At 35.9% G+C, this 16,257-nt stretch overlaps 1 protein-coding gene across 3 annotated transcripts in view; it reads right to left on the bottom strand.

Annotated features, from left to right (window-relative positions):
• LOC128989774 (probable ATP-dependent RNA helicase DDX46) overlaps window positions 1-16,257 on the bottom strand; it is an 89,371-nt gene that overhangs the window by 42,423 nt on the left and 30,691 nt on the right. For all 3 annotated transcript variants that reach the window (XM_054411815.1, XM_054411816.1, XM_054411817.1), the window contains 4 exons: window positions 15,089-15,268; window positions 6,995-7,180; window positions 6,477-6,636; window positions 1,340-1,456 (listed from right to left, as the gene is read on the bottom strand). In XM_054411815.1, coding sequence (XP_054267790.1) covers window positions 1,340-1,456; window positions 6,477-6,636; window positions 6,995-7,180; window positions 15,089-15,268 — 643 coding nt within the window. The remainder of the gene's footprint in view (window positions 1-1,339; window positions 1,457-6,476; window positions 6,637-6,994; window positions 7,181-15,088; window positions 15,269-16,257) is intronic.

The following is a 16,257-nucleotide window of genomic DNA, read 5'->3' as shown; positions in this document are numbered from 1 at the left end:
GAGTTCTCCACTTGTCATGTTGCTTAGCCTATTACTATTTTAGGCCCTATAAAAATAATGCCTATGTAAAGCTGTAGGCCTACTCATGCCAATAATAGATAATTCTTTATTTATGATGATGTAACAAATAATGTAAGTGTGAGGTTATTATACTAAGGAAGTTAGGTAGGGAATGAATGATACATATTGCATGGTGGAAACATATTATTTTTATTTTCTTCTTGCTTGCAGTCCTGAAGCCGGTCCACAGGCCCTAAACTTGTGATATGTAAATTTATTTCTTAATTGTCTTTTTATATTAAGTTCCATTCAAATTTGTTGTAATTTAGCTACCGGTACCTATTTAGTTATTTAAACAGTTATTAAAATGAGAATGAATGTCTTGATAAAAAAAAATATTTTCTTCTTTCTTGCAGTTGAGCCAATTCCAAGTAAAAATTATGAAATAGGGAAGTAAAGCAGCTCACTGGTATTTCCAGCAATACAGGTTATTCTAATCCCTATGATTGAAAATAAAATTTTTTCACCTAAAATTCATATGTTAAGTATGAATAGGCCTACCACATCAACAAAAATTTGTATTACACAAATGTGGTAAATTTTAATTATTGTTAATCCACTCAATTGACAATTATGAATAGAAAAATACCGTATTGCTTCGAATCGAGTTGCATCGAATCGAATCGAAAATCTTTTGAATCGAATCGTTGCTTCGAATCGAAAATTTTTTGCTGCTTCGCACACCCCTATAAAATAACATTGCAAATAATTATTTGGTAGAATCATGTTTTATCTATGGTAGAATTCAGTAACACCCAATAAATGTGTGTTGTGTTAAATACAATTTAAAAATGAACAGCTGATTCATTAAAAAGTATTATTCACGTGGCAAAAATGTAAACTCTGTGGAGGGATCTTTAAAGGCTTCTGGGGCAGAGTCCTAAGGGATTTTGCTTAGTTTTTCTTTTGATAACTCATCTACAGACCAAGCCCTTTCTTTGGACACCTCTACCAAGTTTCTACACCCAGCCGTTCTCTCAAATTAGAAGGGACAAAGTTTCCAATTAAATATTAAGATTCCCCCATGTTAATCTTATGGGAGAAACTGCAACTTTGATGTCCTGTGGGGCAAAGCCCGAGGACTTTTATTACATGAATTGGTGAAAGGGGGCGTCTACACAAAAAATACTTTATTTTGACACGTAGTTTGTAAAAATCCGTTCATTATTAACGGAGGAGTAGTGTTTTGTAGAAATCGCCTTCACGTATTATATATAAGGATTCTATATACTAGCTAAAGAAAGCAATAAGTAAATGTCTATAATTAGGCAAAACCTACCGATAGGGCCATCATTAGCTTCCAAAGGAGGTTGATCCATTATGTGTCGTAACATAGGCAGAACGAAGGCAAGTGTCTTCCCGCTGCCAGTCTTGGCGATCCCAATAAGATCTCGTCCTGCATAAATAATTAGGGTATGCAATTATGGAATAGATACAAATCCAAAAGTAAGATTAATTTTGTTCCGTGATTTTCACGATATGTGAGAGAAAAGAGTATTTTATTTAACTATTTAAGCAAAATGGTGCAGGAGAATTTTTTACCACAAAGAAATACACTTTTTGCTATTTAAGTGTTATCCACTCTGCAATGTTAGACTACTTCCTGCTTGTCATTAATACACACAACACACACTGAGTCTATCAAAATGTATTTTATGTACCGGTAGCCGAGTGAGACAAGGGTAATCACTTACTACTAGAACTTACTACTAAAATACAAATATAGAAATAAGCAAGAGGTAGTTGATTTTTATAGCTGTCACAACAGAATAGGTCAACTCAAAGCAGTCGCCGGAGACTGACTGGCAATGGTATACTGACTTGACACAGAATAGAATGACATGATCGGTAGTGATTTTGTTTTAAAGTAGGCCTACTGTTTCACAATAGACTACTGAACTGTTACGTAAGCAATAAATTTATGTTTAAAAAAGTCAGAATAGAAACACTATAAAAGCAAAACAATAGAAGGGAGAGAGGGGTTGTGCAATGGCCTTGAAATGAGCGGCATAGCAACAGTGAGTACGGGTTGGGGGGGGGGGGGGGGGGAAGGGAAGGGTGAGACCTTTGAGCTATATTTAGACTAGACTTTCACCACTTCCCAAATGGCTGGGTAGGGGGATTACAATAGCAGGTTTTTTCCTTGCCTGGTTTGGCTTTTGTCTTTTTGTGTAGGAGATTTGAATAATTTAAAAGATAATTTGAATTGACCACAATTATTCAGCATTGATAATACAACTTGCAAGGGATCAGGAGAAATATTATTCGTATTAGAGTTAATGCGATGATTTGCATTTTTATGTCAACATACAACATTGCGCAATCATGATGTTTTGGGTCATTGACCTTTTTAATATAACGCATCTGTTATAAGTCGATAATTATAAATTATGTTCCCGTGGTTGAAAATAATTATTCTGTAAACTTGTAAAACATTAGATAACTCATAAATAAGTGTAAAATCATACATAAAGATAATAATTGGACTCCTAAAAAGGATATTAAGATAACAACATAAAAATATCATTATTATTTCTCTTCATTCTTCCATTCTTTCTTGGGGGTCCGTTCATTCTACATTCTACGCATTACTCATAATTGTTATCATCGCAGTTATTGATAACAACAAAAGATTTTTTTCTTATTGTAGCTATTAGAGAGTAATAACATAAACTAAGCAAAGTATTTTTTATCTATGGTAATAAACATCAAAATGCTTTCTGTTACTAAATCTTGCTACTATATGGATTATAGATTAAATTAGGCCTAAGTCTAGGTTTCATTTGATTTCTATGACTACTATTGTATAGGCCTATTACATTATTCAGTACAATGTTCAATCTACAATTGTTTTGTTTAATAGTAAGGTAGGCTACTTATAGGCCTATTTAAGTACCTACTTTATTTTGAACATACATTTTGAGTATTTTGACTTAATGTTTGTTTAAAACAGACAAGATTAAAAAATTTAATTTTCTTTAATTACAAAAATTTATTTTTCCTTTACCCACTGTCAAACCATTGGAAATTGTGTATGCCCACTGTTACAAAAACCACACCAACTAAGAAAAAATGGTAATAAACTTCCAAAACTAAAGGTGAAAAGGTAGGAACTACCAAAGATAGTCCTGTACATGGACACAGATAGTCCTGTATATGGACACAGTTAGTCTTTGAAATTGCCTAGCCATATGAATTATTTAAAAAAACCCGCCCTTGAAAAAAGAAAAAATGTATCTGTATTTGGATCCGATTTTTTCAAGATCGGGATCCGGTTCCGGTACCGACATTTTCTTGGATCCGCCCATCACTAGTTTTTATGTATTATTCTAAATTAGGTAGCCTAAATGACTTATTCAGGGTGTCCAACAGGCCAACCGGTAAAAATTCATGAGTAATTCATGAGTAAAAAATAAATTCCAGGTAGTTCATGTCGTACTTTTCATACTAAAATTTCCAACATGTTTTGCGCCAACTCCCGCAATGCTGTTTTAGCGCTAACACAGCTCGCTATTTTAGTTATCGGAAAGAGCATTCTCAGTTAAGGAAAAAAAATTATGATTGCTGTAATATTGCCTGACACAAGTATTCAATTTTTATATATTGTGGTCACGAATTGTGGATATTTATAGGCATGCACTGTGGATGCGATACTCCCTGGTGTGGATTAACGTCCGCACGAGTGAGTACTACGACTATTCGCAGTACCATCCTGATAATTAGACCAATTCGTATATACCAAGACCAAGGAAAAATGTGGTTCGGATTCCACTATACACTGTAGGTCCCTTAGTTGCCATTAGCTGTATGGGCTATTAATTAACAGCTGTGTCTAAGGAATGTCGGCCTTAGTCACTAACAAGACTACAAGATCGCTCCACTCATCCTACACTCATCACCATTCATACTTGGCTTAAAATACCTACTATGTATGGTCGCCATTTCATCGAACAGTATTAACAGTATACTTTATACTTTCTTATACTTTCAAAATTCTTGTTGATGATACTCAAGTAAATAGGGTTGAAAAAACAAAATTTTTGGGAGTTCACTTTGATAACCATCTTAGTTGGGATTTGCACGTCGACAGTCTTTTAGCAAAATTAAATTCAGGGGTTTATGCTTTGAAAAGATTGTATTATCTCTGTAATTTATCAGTTTTAAGGAATGTTTATCACGCCCATGTGCAATCCCATATATCTTATGGAATTTGTGTGTACAGAGGAACAACCAAACAATACCTTGATAAAATTTTAGCTTGTCAAAAAAGAGCAGTAAGAGCCATGTTAAATCTCGAGTCTGATGAGTCTGCAAAGCAGCATTTCATCGAACAAAAAATTCTAACCGTTGTATATCTTACAATGTGTAACGCATGTTAAAAATAATAAAGATAGTTTTGTAACTCATGAGGATATACATGGTTACAATACTAGAAATAAAAAAAGTATAGTATTACCATCTCATAACTCCGAGCTATTTAAAAAGAAACCATCCTATGCCGGTGCTGTATTTTTAAAACACATCCCCAAAGAAATACTGATAATAGAAAATTGTAGTAAATTTAGAAATGCACTTAAACTGTTTTTAATAAAAAATGCATTTTGTTCTTTTAACACGTTCGCTGCTGAGCGCTAGATGCCGGGACGGCGCCAGTTGCTGAACTAACGCTCGGCCGCTGCGTGACATTGCCACCGATACACTGAATTACAGTAAAAACAACAGTAGTTATACTGGATGGCAATGTTCTGCAATAATACTGGCATTTGATATAGTACTAAGTGATTCTGATGGATAGCAGCACTACCCAGGTTACAGTCGGTAAAGTAGTGTCGCTATCTAGCAGGAAAGAGGTAAAACAAAGCCCTGTTCCAAACAACCCTGGTGGTGATTTGGGAAACTATATTTTTTATTGTCAGAAAAGTACGTCCCCACGAGCTGCAAAGAAATATAGAACGCTTGTGACGTGCTGGCTTATCCATAGCAACGTTAAACAACAATGAACGGTGACGTTCTGGAACGTTCTTAGCTCCTGGCGCCGTGGCCCGGCTGACGTTCCGGAACGTCCGTAGCAGCGAACGTGTTAAAGAGCTATATAAGTTAAGTAACATGAATGCTGTTTAACTATTCTAAAAATTATCTGAAATATATTAGGTTGGATTTATGTCTTGAACTGCTGTGACACTATTTATTGTATTTTATGTACATGAACAAATAAAGATGTTTTGAATTTGAATCGTCGTCTCCCGCGGTCACGAAAAAGACATCGTCGTCTCTCCCGCGGTCACCGGAACGTCATCGTCGTCTCCTGCGGTCATGGGAACGTCATTGTCGTCTCCCGCGGTCACGGAAACGTCATCATCGTTTCCCGCGGTCACGAAAAACATCATCGTCCGCATGCACAATCACGGAAACGTCATGGTCATCTCCCGAAGTCACGGAAACTTCATCGTTGTCACACGTGGTGACGAAAATGTCGTCGTCTCCCGCGGTCACGAAAACGTCATCGTCGTCTCCCGCGGTCACGGAAATATCATCGTTGTCTCCCGTGGTCACCCGGTTTTTTCCCGGTTCAAAAAAATCACGCATGATTCCCGGTTTTCCCGGTCGGTGAACACCCTGCTTATTCAATATGATCCTATCTTGCAATGGTTACATAATAATATGTGATGATTTCTGGCGATTGTGGCAACACCAGATTAGCAACCAAGCTGTGGGTATCTCATAGGATGGTGGCAAAATCTGTGATAGTTCATCTCCATCATAGCAAAATTTTTTTAATCTCTGCGGTTTAAAAAAATACATTTTTATTATACGTCAGCCCTCGACTAAATGTATATTTTCTAATGTTATTTACTTAACTCTATTTAACACATGTACTCTATGTTTTATTATTATTATTTTATGGCCAGCTCTGTGTTTTATTGAAAATAATGATTTTATTTGTACACACAAGACCATTTCTTGCGATATAAGCAACATCCATTATGTTACCACTTTAAACTATTCCTCACAATTGCAAAAACTGTGATGATTTCACACAATCGCAGGAATATCCGCATCTAGCAATCATTTCAACTCCCGTGACCTTTTTTGTGATCGTGGCAACATCTGTGATTATGTAGCAATTGCGGCCAAATTTGTGATGATTTCCTGTGATTGCGGCAATGGTCAGGATAATTTCTTACAATTGTGGCAACGTCCGACATTTTTCAATGGCGTTAAACAATAAAAATTGGTGATTTTAGACAATTTTTTTTTTATAAAATTTTCTGGTCTCTTCCAAAATGTTAGTCAAATTAGGGCATATCTGTATTGTAATTAACATTTACGTACAATTTCTGGGTTTGCCAGTTTCCAGGTCAACAGTACACCCTGAGAAAAAGACATTGAAAGATTATAATCATAGTAAATAATACCTGACATAATTGCAGGGATGGCTTGTGCCTGTATAGGTGTTGGTTTTTCATAGTCTTGCTTTTTCAAAGCTTCCATCATCTTCTTGCTAACACCACACTGAGCCCATGTTTTGATAGGTTTAGGACATCCTTTGCCTTTAACACGAATTCCTTCTAGTTCCTAATGACAACAAACAATCAAAACAATTTAATGTTACCGGTGTTCATATAAATCCCAAACTGATCTATATTGTTTTTTAGACAAATTTAATTGATTATTTTGAACTAACTTAATCTAAGCTTACTTTTTGCTTTTCTATGGCTTTCATCGTCAGTCACTATAGTAAAAAATTAAAAATAATGCTGAATAGGATAAAGAACTTTGTATCAGTGTCAAGCAATACTAATTGTGAATGATTAATAATTGTATATCTTGTTATCTATGTAACATTAATTCTGTTGAACAAAGTAAGTACCCTATCACTTTACATAGGCATATAGTTTATTTATAACAGTTAATACATTTAACACAAAATCACCTCTCTGTAAGCTTCCACCTCTTCTGTTGTCATTTTAGTAATTTCAGGCACTTCCAAGTAAAATGACTTTCTGAATGACATGTAATCCATTCCCGCATGGTCCACTTTGGCAAGCTCCTTTTTTTGTTTGTTGGCGAGATTTGAGGCTGTGGTGGTTAAATCCTCCTCCTCTTCTTCTGACAGATACTAGAAAAGAAAATTTGACCATTATAAACTATCAAAGCTAAACCAATCATCAAAGCTTTAAATATTGCTAAGAAATAGCAGAGAAATAATAAACCTCAATACACACATTAACATTCGCTGAACACATGTATTTGCAGTATAGTTATCTAATTAAAAGTGTGACTTTTCCATTTGTAAGGCTTTTATAACCAAACTAAAAAAAAAATCTTTTTACTGTCTCTTAGTGCTTGAGTTATAAGTTTCACTGTGTCTTTTTTTAATGATTCAATAAAATATAGATATGGGTAGGATTGACGATTTAGTTTGGGTGTTGGTCAGTGCCTGGGTGTTAACCCAGACTATTTGGGCATACGTCGACGAGTCCGATGACGTGGCCGTTGTATGGTGTTGGCTGCTGTTGAGACTGACAGTATGTTGTCCTCCCAGATCCAATCTCCGCTGACGTCCTGTTCCAGATTCTTTAGTTATCTTTGTACATCGGTCGCGTTACACGTGGTACGATACACCCGTCGCGACAAGTGCCCGTTAGTTCTTGTGTGTGAAATCTGTGGATCTAACTTTTATGTGAACAGTGCTTCGTATTTGTGGATTTGATTACACTTCTTAGTGCTTATGGACAACAATACTATTCACTCTTACTTCTCTCCACTGCCCAACAATCGTCACAAGCGTAGCAGAGAAGAGTGTTCCCCGGAATCACCGCCCTTAGCACGGTCCAGACTAGACGAAATGGTGAATGAAAAGGTAGGAGATATATCCCACAGCAAGCTCATGTCAGATATAAGTCATCTATTAGACACAAAATTGGCTAATTTCGCCACTAGGGACGAATTTTGTGAGATTTCGGACAGGATGATGAAACTAGAGGACGAAAATAAAGCTCTCAGGGAGGAGATCAAGGCCCTAAAGGCAAGTGAAAAATCAATATTCAATAAGCTCGTGGATCTAGAAGGAAGGTCTAGGAGGAATAATTTGATGATTTAGTTTGAGGGGAGACATTTATTTCCTTCCCGATTTTCGTGACAGGAAATGATTTTTTTCCTGAGCATAAAATAGAGTATGTTTTATAAATCTTGAGTGAACATTCTTGCAGGTAGCAATAATGACAAACAAAATCAATTCGCAGTCTTTGTGGAACTGTTATAAAAACCAATAATTTCCTGTTAGCTAAAAAGTTTTACATTTGGTCCAACTAAACTGCGGAACATCAGTCTAATTGTAAAACACCGCTAGCAAACCAAAATAGGTATTAACTGACCATCACTGCATTAAAAAAAACTGTGTAGGGTTTTAAGATCTGGTATGGCTACCATTAGAAAAGCAGTATTGGCTTTAGTAATCATAACTTAAATTTTATAATGTGTAGCTATTAAATTGTCATTTTTACTAAATCCGCAATCGCGTTGCCATCAACAACTCTTGTGGTCACAGTGATATTGTTAAAAAGTATCGCGGTCTCGGCACCATCTAGAGTCTCGCTGTCACGCCGTCATTGTTAACATCACTCGCTGTTACAGCACCATCATTAACATGTCACGTGGTCACAGCACCATTGTCAACAAGTCTCTTGTTGTCTGATTCCAGAGACATCATCATCGTTTCCTGGGTTCGCTGAACCATTGTGAACATCTCTCAGAATTGCAGAGACATCATAATTTTCACCTGCTATACCGGCAACGTCTCCCGAAATCTCAGATAAATCGTCATCGTCACACACAACATGGCAAAATCATCACACACAACATGGCAAAATCGCAGACAATTAGAACCAATCCCGTCCTGAGAAAATCCTGAATCAAATGTAATCCCATCCTGATCATCGGGAATACATTTTTCCAAAAAATCTCCTTCGGGGCCTTTCCATCCTTAAAAATAATATTATCATTATTAACTTATATTGGAGATATTTGCAATTAATAATGAAATGTATAATTAAATTTATAAGTTCAACAAGGCCAATATATAATAACTAGCAGAATACCCGTCCTTCGTACGGGGTTGGAATATAAGTATAAAATGCTTATTGCAGTTATACTCAAGCTTTGCGTTTGCAATAAGGGAGGACACAGTTTGATAAAATTTTCTTTTTTTAAATTTACAGTATTCTATAGTATTACACATCTACCATAGCCATAATGTTCTACCCCTTCACCTAAACAATAGAGAAAAATAAATTATCAACAATTCGCAAAATATCACAAATTATTCATGAAATGAAAAACATAAACATAACTGTAAAAAATCCTACTTTGACAGTTCTCATTGCGAATTGTTTTCATAAATGCAAAAAAAATATAGTGCTGCACCCTGTTGGTAAATCTTATAACTTTTTAATGCTTTTCCATATCATAGAAACAACTTTTTTAGTTGAAACAGCTGACTAAATTCTTTAATTCCCTTAAAATATGAATACTCATAAGGTTAACATGGGGAATTACAGAGCCACTGGGGCGGAGCCCGAAAGGATTTTTGAGATAAGAATATGCCCAGGGCCGCCCCGAGGGCTATAGACGCCCGGGGCAAGATTTAAATTTTCGCCCCTCCTAAACAAAGGTATTTCGGGGGTTTGCGTCGATAGAGGGTTCATCGATATCGAACGTTATCCATGTATTTTTTAAATCCTTTACATACAGTATTCAGTTTGTTTAAATATAGGAATGGGTCCATAGACGGTCAATGTAAACAATAATGTTAGTAAATGCACGCTGTTAGCATTTAAAAATAACTCTATTATTTACAAAATGCCGAACTTTTGCTAACATAATTTGCCATAAAAGTATATGAAAAAGCATTAGAGACAAAAATCTTTGAAATTGTAAAAAAAAAATGTATACCATTTATTAAGAAACACAACACTTTATTTACAAAAACGTATCATTATAATATTGAAATTACAGTATAACAAACAGAACTTATGTAGATAAATCTTTTGGCAATACAGTAGATACAACTTTGAAACCATAATACAAGATTAATTTACACCCAATGGAATTTTCCTAGCTTTGGCATTTGCAAAAGAGGTTAAAATGTCTTTAAAGTCTAACTGTTTTGCCGCCTCATTTTCTATCGATAAAATTGCCAATGCATTCAGCTTTTCTTGCGTCATAGTGGATCGCAGATACGTCTTGATGAGTTTTAACTTGCTAAAACTTCGTTCAGCACTTGCTACAGTTAGGGGGATGGTCAGCAATATCCTTAGAGCAATCCACAAGTTTGTAAATAGATCTTTTTGGTCATGTGACATAATACTCTTTAGCACCTTGATGGGAGATAACGCTTCATTTGTTTTATGTTCATCATGAACGATGCTTTTCACGTGGATAATTTCATTATACAAGTCATTTCCGTTTATGTCACTAATGTTATCAAATGTAAGAAATTCTTGAAGTTTCAGGCAACACTTCTTCAACTCCTCTTTTTCTGGCAACTTGCTAAGGTCATACAAAAAGCTCCATAAAGAATGGTGCTTTTTCAGCTGTTCAGTACGTTCAGTAAGAGATGTGGTTACACTATCAACAAGGGGCAAAAATACATCCCTATTAAAGAGTTCCTGTGGAGTACCGTTAATTTCATCTGGCCCTTCATAAGAAAACTGTTTCTTTTTCTTCCTTAAAGGCTTTTTCGGGAAAACGGGCTCAGTTCCAATACTTTCGGCAATCTCCTTGGCACAAATGATTGCATCTACAAGCCCTGATTCTCGAAAAGACCCTAGGAAGGCTTGGCAATTATCAAGCAGCCTTTTGGCTGATGTTAAATCAGTCATTTTCCCTTGTAATGTTTTGCTTACAAGATTAACTTGAAACAGAAGGTCGTGCCAAACAATTAAACAAGTCAAGAAAGAAAAATCTTCCATATGCGATATCAGAGACTGAGCTTCTGATGCTGTTTTAGGGTCTTCAACACTGTCTGCAAGTTCAATTAATGCTTGTCTAACGTCAGCATACTGGTACCTGATAGCCTGAATGGAAGAAATCCTCGCTTCCCAGCGAGTTTCACAAACTTGTTTAATAGTTAGTGATTGGACGTGTTCACTCACTATACAATAGCGTTTTGTCGATCCCGCAAATATAGTGTAGATCTTCTGAATTATTCCAAACAGTGAGGTTGACTTAACAGACGACTTTGCACCATCAGATATTACCAGATTCAAACTGTGACTGGTACACGGTGTAAACGAAGCACGAGGATATTCTTTTAAGACTCTAGCCTGGACACCTTTGTTTACACCAGCCATATTAGCACCGTTGTCATAAGCTTGTCCTCGGCAGTCATTCATGTTTAAATGGCAACTTTCAATTTCAGCGAACAACAGCTCTGAGAGAGCTTCTCCAGTTGATTCTTTTGCCACTTTATATCCAATAAAACTTTCTTCAACGGCCACATCACCACTTATTCCATCTTGTTCTGTTACATATCGGATTGTGAGAGATATCTGGTCTTTATGGGTTATATCTGGAGTGCTGTCCAAGATTACAGAAAAATACTTGGATTTATTTATTTTTCTGATTGTAGCCTTCTTTACTTCAGATCCCAAAAGACAAATTAGCTCGTTTTGAATATTATTTCCTAGAAGAGTCACTTGGGAGGAGGCACTAGTTACCCTTCGCAAGTGATCTGACATGACACCATCGAATTGTCCTATCAGCTCGATCAGACCTAAGTAATTGCCGTTATTCTTAGTAAATAGCTTTGAAGATGACCCTCGAAAAGCGATATTATGTTCTGCCAAATATAAGATTATAGCGACAAGGCGCTTAAAAACTTCCTGCCATCTTTCTGTCTCTCTCCTAATTTGGTCCGATAGAGCATGATTCACCGAAATACATTTTTTTAGACGTAGCTCGGCTTCAAACCAGATAGTCATAGTTTTGAAATGCTCTGGTGTGGTTTCGTGTAAACGAAGTCGCTCTGCCAGGTGTTTCCAATCATTAAAACCTGACTTTTGACCAAGTTGTGACTTTGAATTAGGCTCGAAAAGTCGGCAACAGAAGCAGTATACTGAGTTGGTGCCTTCAGAATACACCAACCATTTGCGTTTTACCTTTTCCCCATTTTCCGCACATCGAAATTGGTGTTCATTAGAAAAATGTCTCTTTTGGGCATTTTTTGGATAATCATTATCAGCCTTTAATGGTATAGGCCCTTTTAAAATTAACTCGTCTCTTTCATCTCTATTAATGATATCTGGCCAAGAGGATGGATCTGAATTGATTAGGCCTACGTTGACGGTTTTAGGAGATGAAATCGACAACTTTTCATTCTCATTAATATTTTCTTCAATCGAAACTGAATCTGGAAGGACTTCATTAGGTGTACTCACGTTTACTGAGACATGTTCAGGCTCACTAATTATTACCGCCGAAGAACTGGAAGGAGCAAAATAGGATGTAAGCTTTGGGACTTTTTTCAGAAGTGCTTCAGTCGCAGCCTCCTCTTCTCGAACTAACTTGCGTCTTTGCGCTCCAGAAAGTTTTTTAGACATCGTTATTTAAAACAGTCATTCACTTTGTAGTAATCCTACTATAGGCCTAAGGAAATATCACTGTTACATGTTGTACTTATCGTCAAAACCACGTCTTTATTAACAGTTCAAGTTTGCACAACCACTGAGCTAATCGTAACGTAACAACTACCATAGACTAACTCAACTACACTGAACTAAATTTGAGGTTAGAAACGAGCAAGTGTAGGTGCGTGTGGGTGAATGCGCAGTGTGTATGTCTCGGACTCGCAGTATTGCCAACACGGCAGACGTAAAAGTAGGCCTAGTAATAGTACGAGTTGTATATTAAATAACAGTATTAATTTTACGAATAAAACGAAAACGAAAGCTAAATATTGTCTTTTTTAAATAGTCATTGTCATTGATTACATGTTTACGAGTTCCCGGAAAATATTCGTTCGCTGTTTGCCGATAACGTTGTTAAATTTTTTACCTACCAAAGCCGCGGCGCCCCCCTAGCCGCGGCGCCCAGGGCGGTCGCCCCGCTCGCCCCGCCCTCGGGGCGGCCCTGAATATGCCTATATGTTAATCGGGAATGTAAGCTATCATCATGCCAAATTTCAGCCCAATCCGTCAAGTGGTTTATGCGTGATTGAACTTCAAACACACAAACTTTCACATTTATAATATTATACTAGCAGAGTACCCGTCCTTCGTACGGGATTGGCAAATAAGTATGAAATGCTTAGTGCAGTTATACTCAACCTTTGCGTTTGTGATGGGGGAGGACACAGTATGATAAAATTTACTTCTTTAAATTTATGGTATGCTATAATCTTACTAATATTATAAATCTGAAAGTTTGTGAGTTTGTGTGTGTGTTTGTGTGTGTGTGTGTGTTGCTCAATCACGCATAAACTACTTGACGGATTGGGCTGAAATTTGGCATGATGATAGCTCACATTCCCGATTAACATTAAAGCATATTCTTATCTCAAAAATCCTTTCGGGCTCCGCCCCAGTGGCTCTGTAGTTCCCCATGTTAACCTTATGATTTTTCATATTTAAAAGGAATTAATGAATCTTAACAGCTGTTTCAATTAAACAAGTTGGTTCTGTTCTATGATGTTCAAAGTTACAAGGATTACCAACAGGGTGCAGCACTATTTTTTTTTTTATTTATTTATGACAACAGCTAATTTCCAACCAAAAGGTGAGTGAGCGTAGCGAACGAACTTCAACCTAAAGGCGAGTTAGCGTAGCGAACGAGCTAACCTGAAGGCAAGTGAGCGCAGCGAACGAGCTCCAACCTAAAGGTGAGTTAGCGTAACGAACGAACTTCAACCAGGACGTGAATGAGCCATGCGAATACTTATGAAGTTAAACGGGGCAAAGCCTGCGGGTACAGCTAGTAGTATTATACATCTACCATAGCCATAATGTTCTACCACTTCACCCAAACAATAGAAGAAAATTATTTAGATTCACATAATATCACAAATTATTCGTGAAATTATAAACATAAACATAACTGTAAACAGTCAGTTCTCATTGTTTATCACAGTTTTTTGTTGCTGCTTAGTTCAAATTAGCTGTTTTCTTTCATAAATGCAAAAAAATAGTGCTGCACCCTATTGATTTACCCTAGTTGGTAAATCATATAACTTTTTATGCTTTTGCATATCATAGAACCAACCTTTTTAGTTGAAACAGCTGACTAAATTCTTTAATTCCATTTAAATATGAGTACTCATAAGGTTAACATGGGAAACTCTAGAGCCACTGGGGCGGAGCCCGAAAGGATTTTTGAGATAAGAATATGCCTATATGTTAATCGGGAATGTGAGCTATCATCATGCCAAATTTCAGCCCAATCCGTCCAGTAATTAATGCGTGATTGAACTTCAAACAAACAAACAAACAAACAAATAAACAAATAAACAAACAAACACACAAACTTTCACATTTATAATATTAGTAAGATTTTATTTTATTCACAATAAAATGACATAAAAAAAATGATATTTTATTATTGTGAATGAAATAATATTATTTTATATTGGCCCTGTTGAGCTTATAAATTTAATTATACATTTAATTAATATTATCATTACCTAACAGTTTTTGGACTATTCCTACCAAACTTAATAAAGGTTTTTTATTTGATGATAATAAACTGACTTTTCTTTAATAATATGACATCAAATCAATCACTCATATAAACCTATTACAGCTTTTTTTAACAACAGAAATAAACTAAAGCTTAAAAATCAATGGTAAAAATATTGAGAATATTTGTTGATTAGGAGTAAGATTAAACACATTATTTATGATTATAAATGACTATATATGAGAATTTTAGCTTAACTTAACTTTAACTCTAAATTCATGCACATTCTACCACCTGGAATCGTTCTAAATAAAACAAACAGTAAATCTACTCTACAGAATTTGTTGGGTTTTACCTCTAGTCCATCTTGATTCTGCTCTATCAGCTCTCCTTTCCTCTTTTCAGTAGCTTTCTTCTTAGCAACCCCAGTAACAATCGTCACTCCTGATCCCGGCTGGGGAGGAGGTAGTCCCTTTTCTGTCCCTGATTTTATACTGTCCATTTTGTTTACTTTTCTAACTTCTTCTTGTACTTCCTATAAAAATTCCTATAAAATTATTCCTATAAAAATAAAATGTAAATCCTATAAACAACAGGTTCCTAGTTCAAAAGGGTCGGTCGGGTCTATTAAATAGATCAAATAGTTTGCAAGGACTAATTCCTTGCAAGGTGTGTCGTAATATTCATTATGACACTCAAGGCCTATAATGTGTTTTGCAATTGAGTCTAACTTTTTAAGTATGACCTCACCAAGATTGAGACTAAGCCAGTCACAATTAAGGGGCAACAAGAAGTGAAAATTTTGAAAATATAAGGTGGCAATGTTTGACTTAGGTATTTAAGTATGCAAAAGGAAAAAGTTTAATTGTAGAAAATACTAGTCCCCCTACCTGTGCTTCGCAACGGGAAGAGAACACTAAAGATAATATTATGTTCTATAGATCTCATCTATGAAAAGTTGTTAACTCAAAAGTAAATGTCCACACACATGACTATGCCCATTAAGCCTGTCATATATTGGCCATATTAATGGGAAAAAATCTGCTCAATTGGTCAAGTAGTTTTCACGTTTTTGACATACTCTAAACTTTCACATCTATAATATAGTTCCCTCAATCAAAGTCATTGACTTGATCAGTAATCCACTAAAAGTATTAACAGGGTACTCCGTTTCCCAGACATAATCTTTGGGAAAACAAACATATAAACACAATACATTTTTATAAACGTTTTGAAAAAGACATTAAAAAGACATTTCATCCAGAGACAAACGGATGACATATTTTTATACAACTAGGATTATCATTGACCTAGGATACACTGTAATTGAACATGTACCATACTTTTATGAAATCTAAAAAATTGTTTGGCGTGTGTCATGTGTGGTTACGTTTTGGGGGAGCAGTGAAGCGTAGGCAAAATATCACGTTTAGTTCAACTAAATATAGTTTGAATAAATGAATATGGGAAATTATGATTTAAATAGATTCAACGAGGGTGGGTAATTATCAAGGATATTAGAAC

The sequence above is a fragment of the Macrosteles quadrilineatus genome, unplaced genomic scaffold (genome assembly GCF_028750875.1).
Source record: "Macrosteles quadrilineatus isolate MER2022 unplaced genomic scaffold, UCM_ALF_1.0 Scaffold_3__2_contigs__length_128488019, whole genome shotgun sequence".
Classification (NCBI taxonomy): domain Eukaryota; kingdom Metazoa; phylum Arthropoda; class Insecta; order Hemiptera; family Cicadellidae; genus Macrosteles; species Macrosteles quadrilineatus.
Note: the sequence above shows the minus strand (reverse complement) of the source record. Positions and strands in the feature narration are given on the sequence as shown.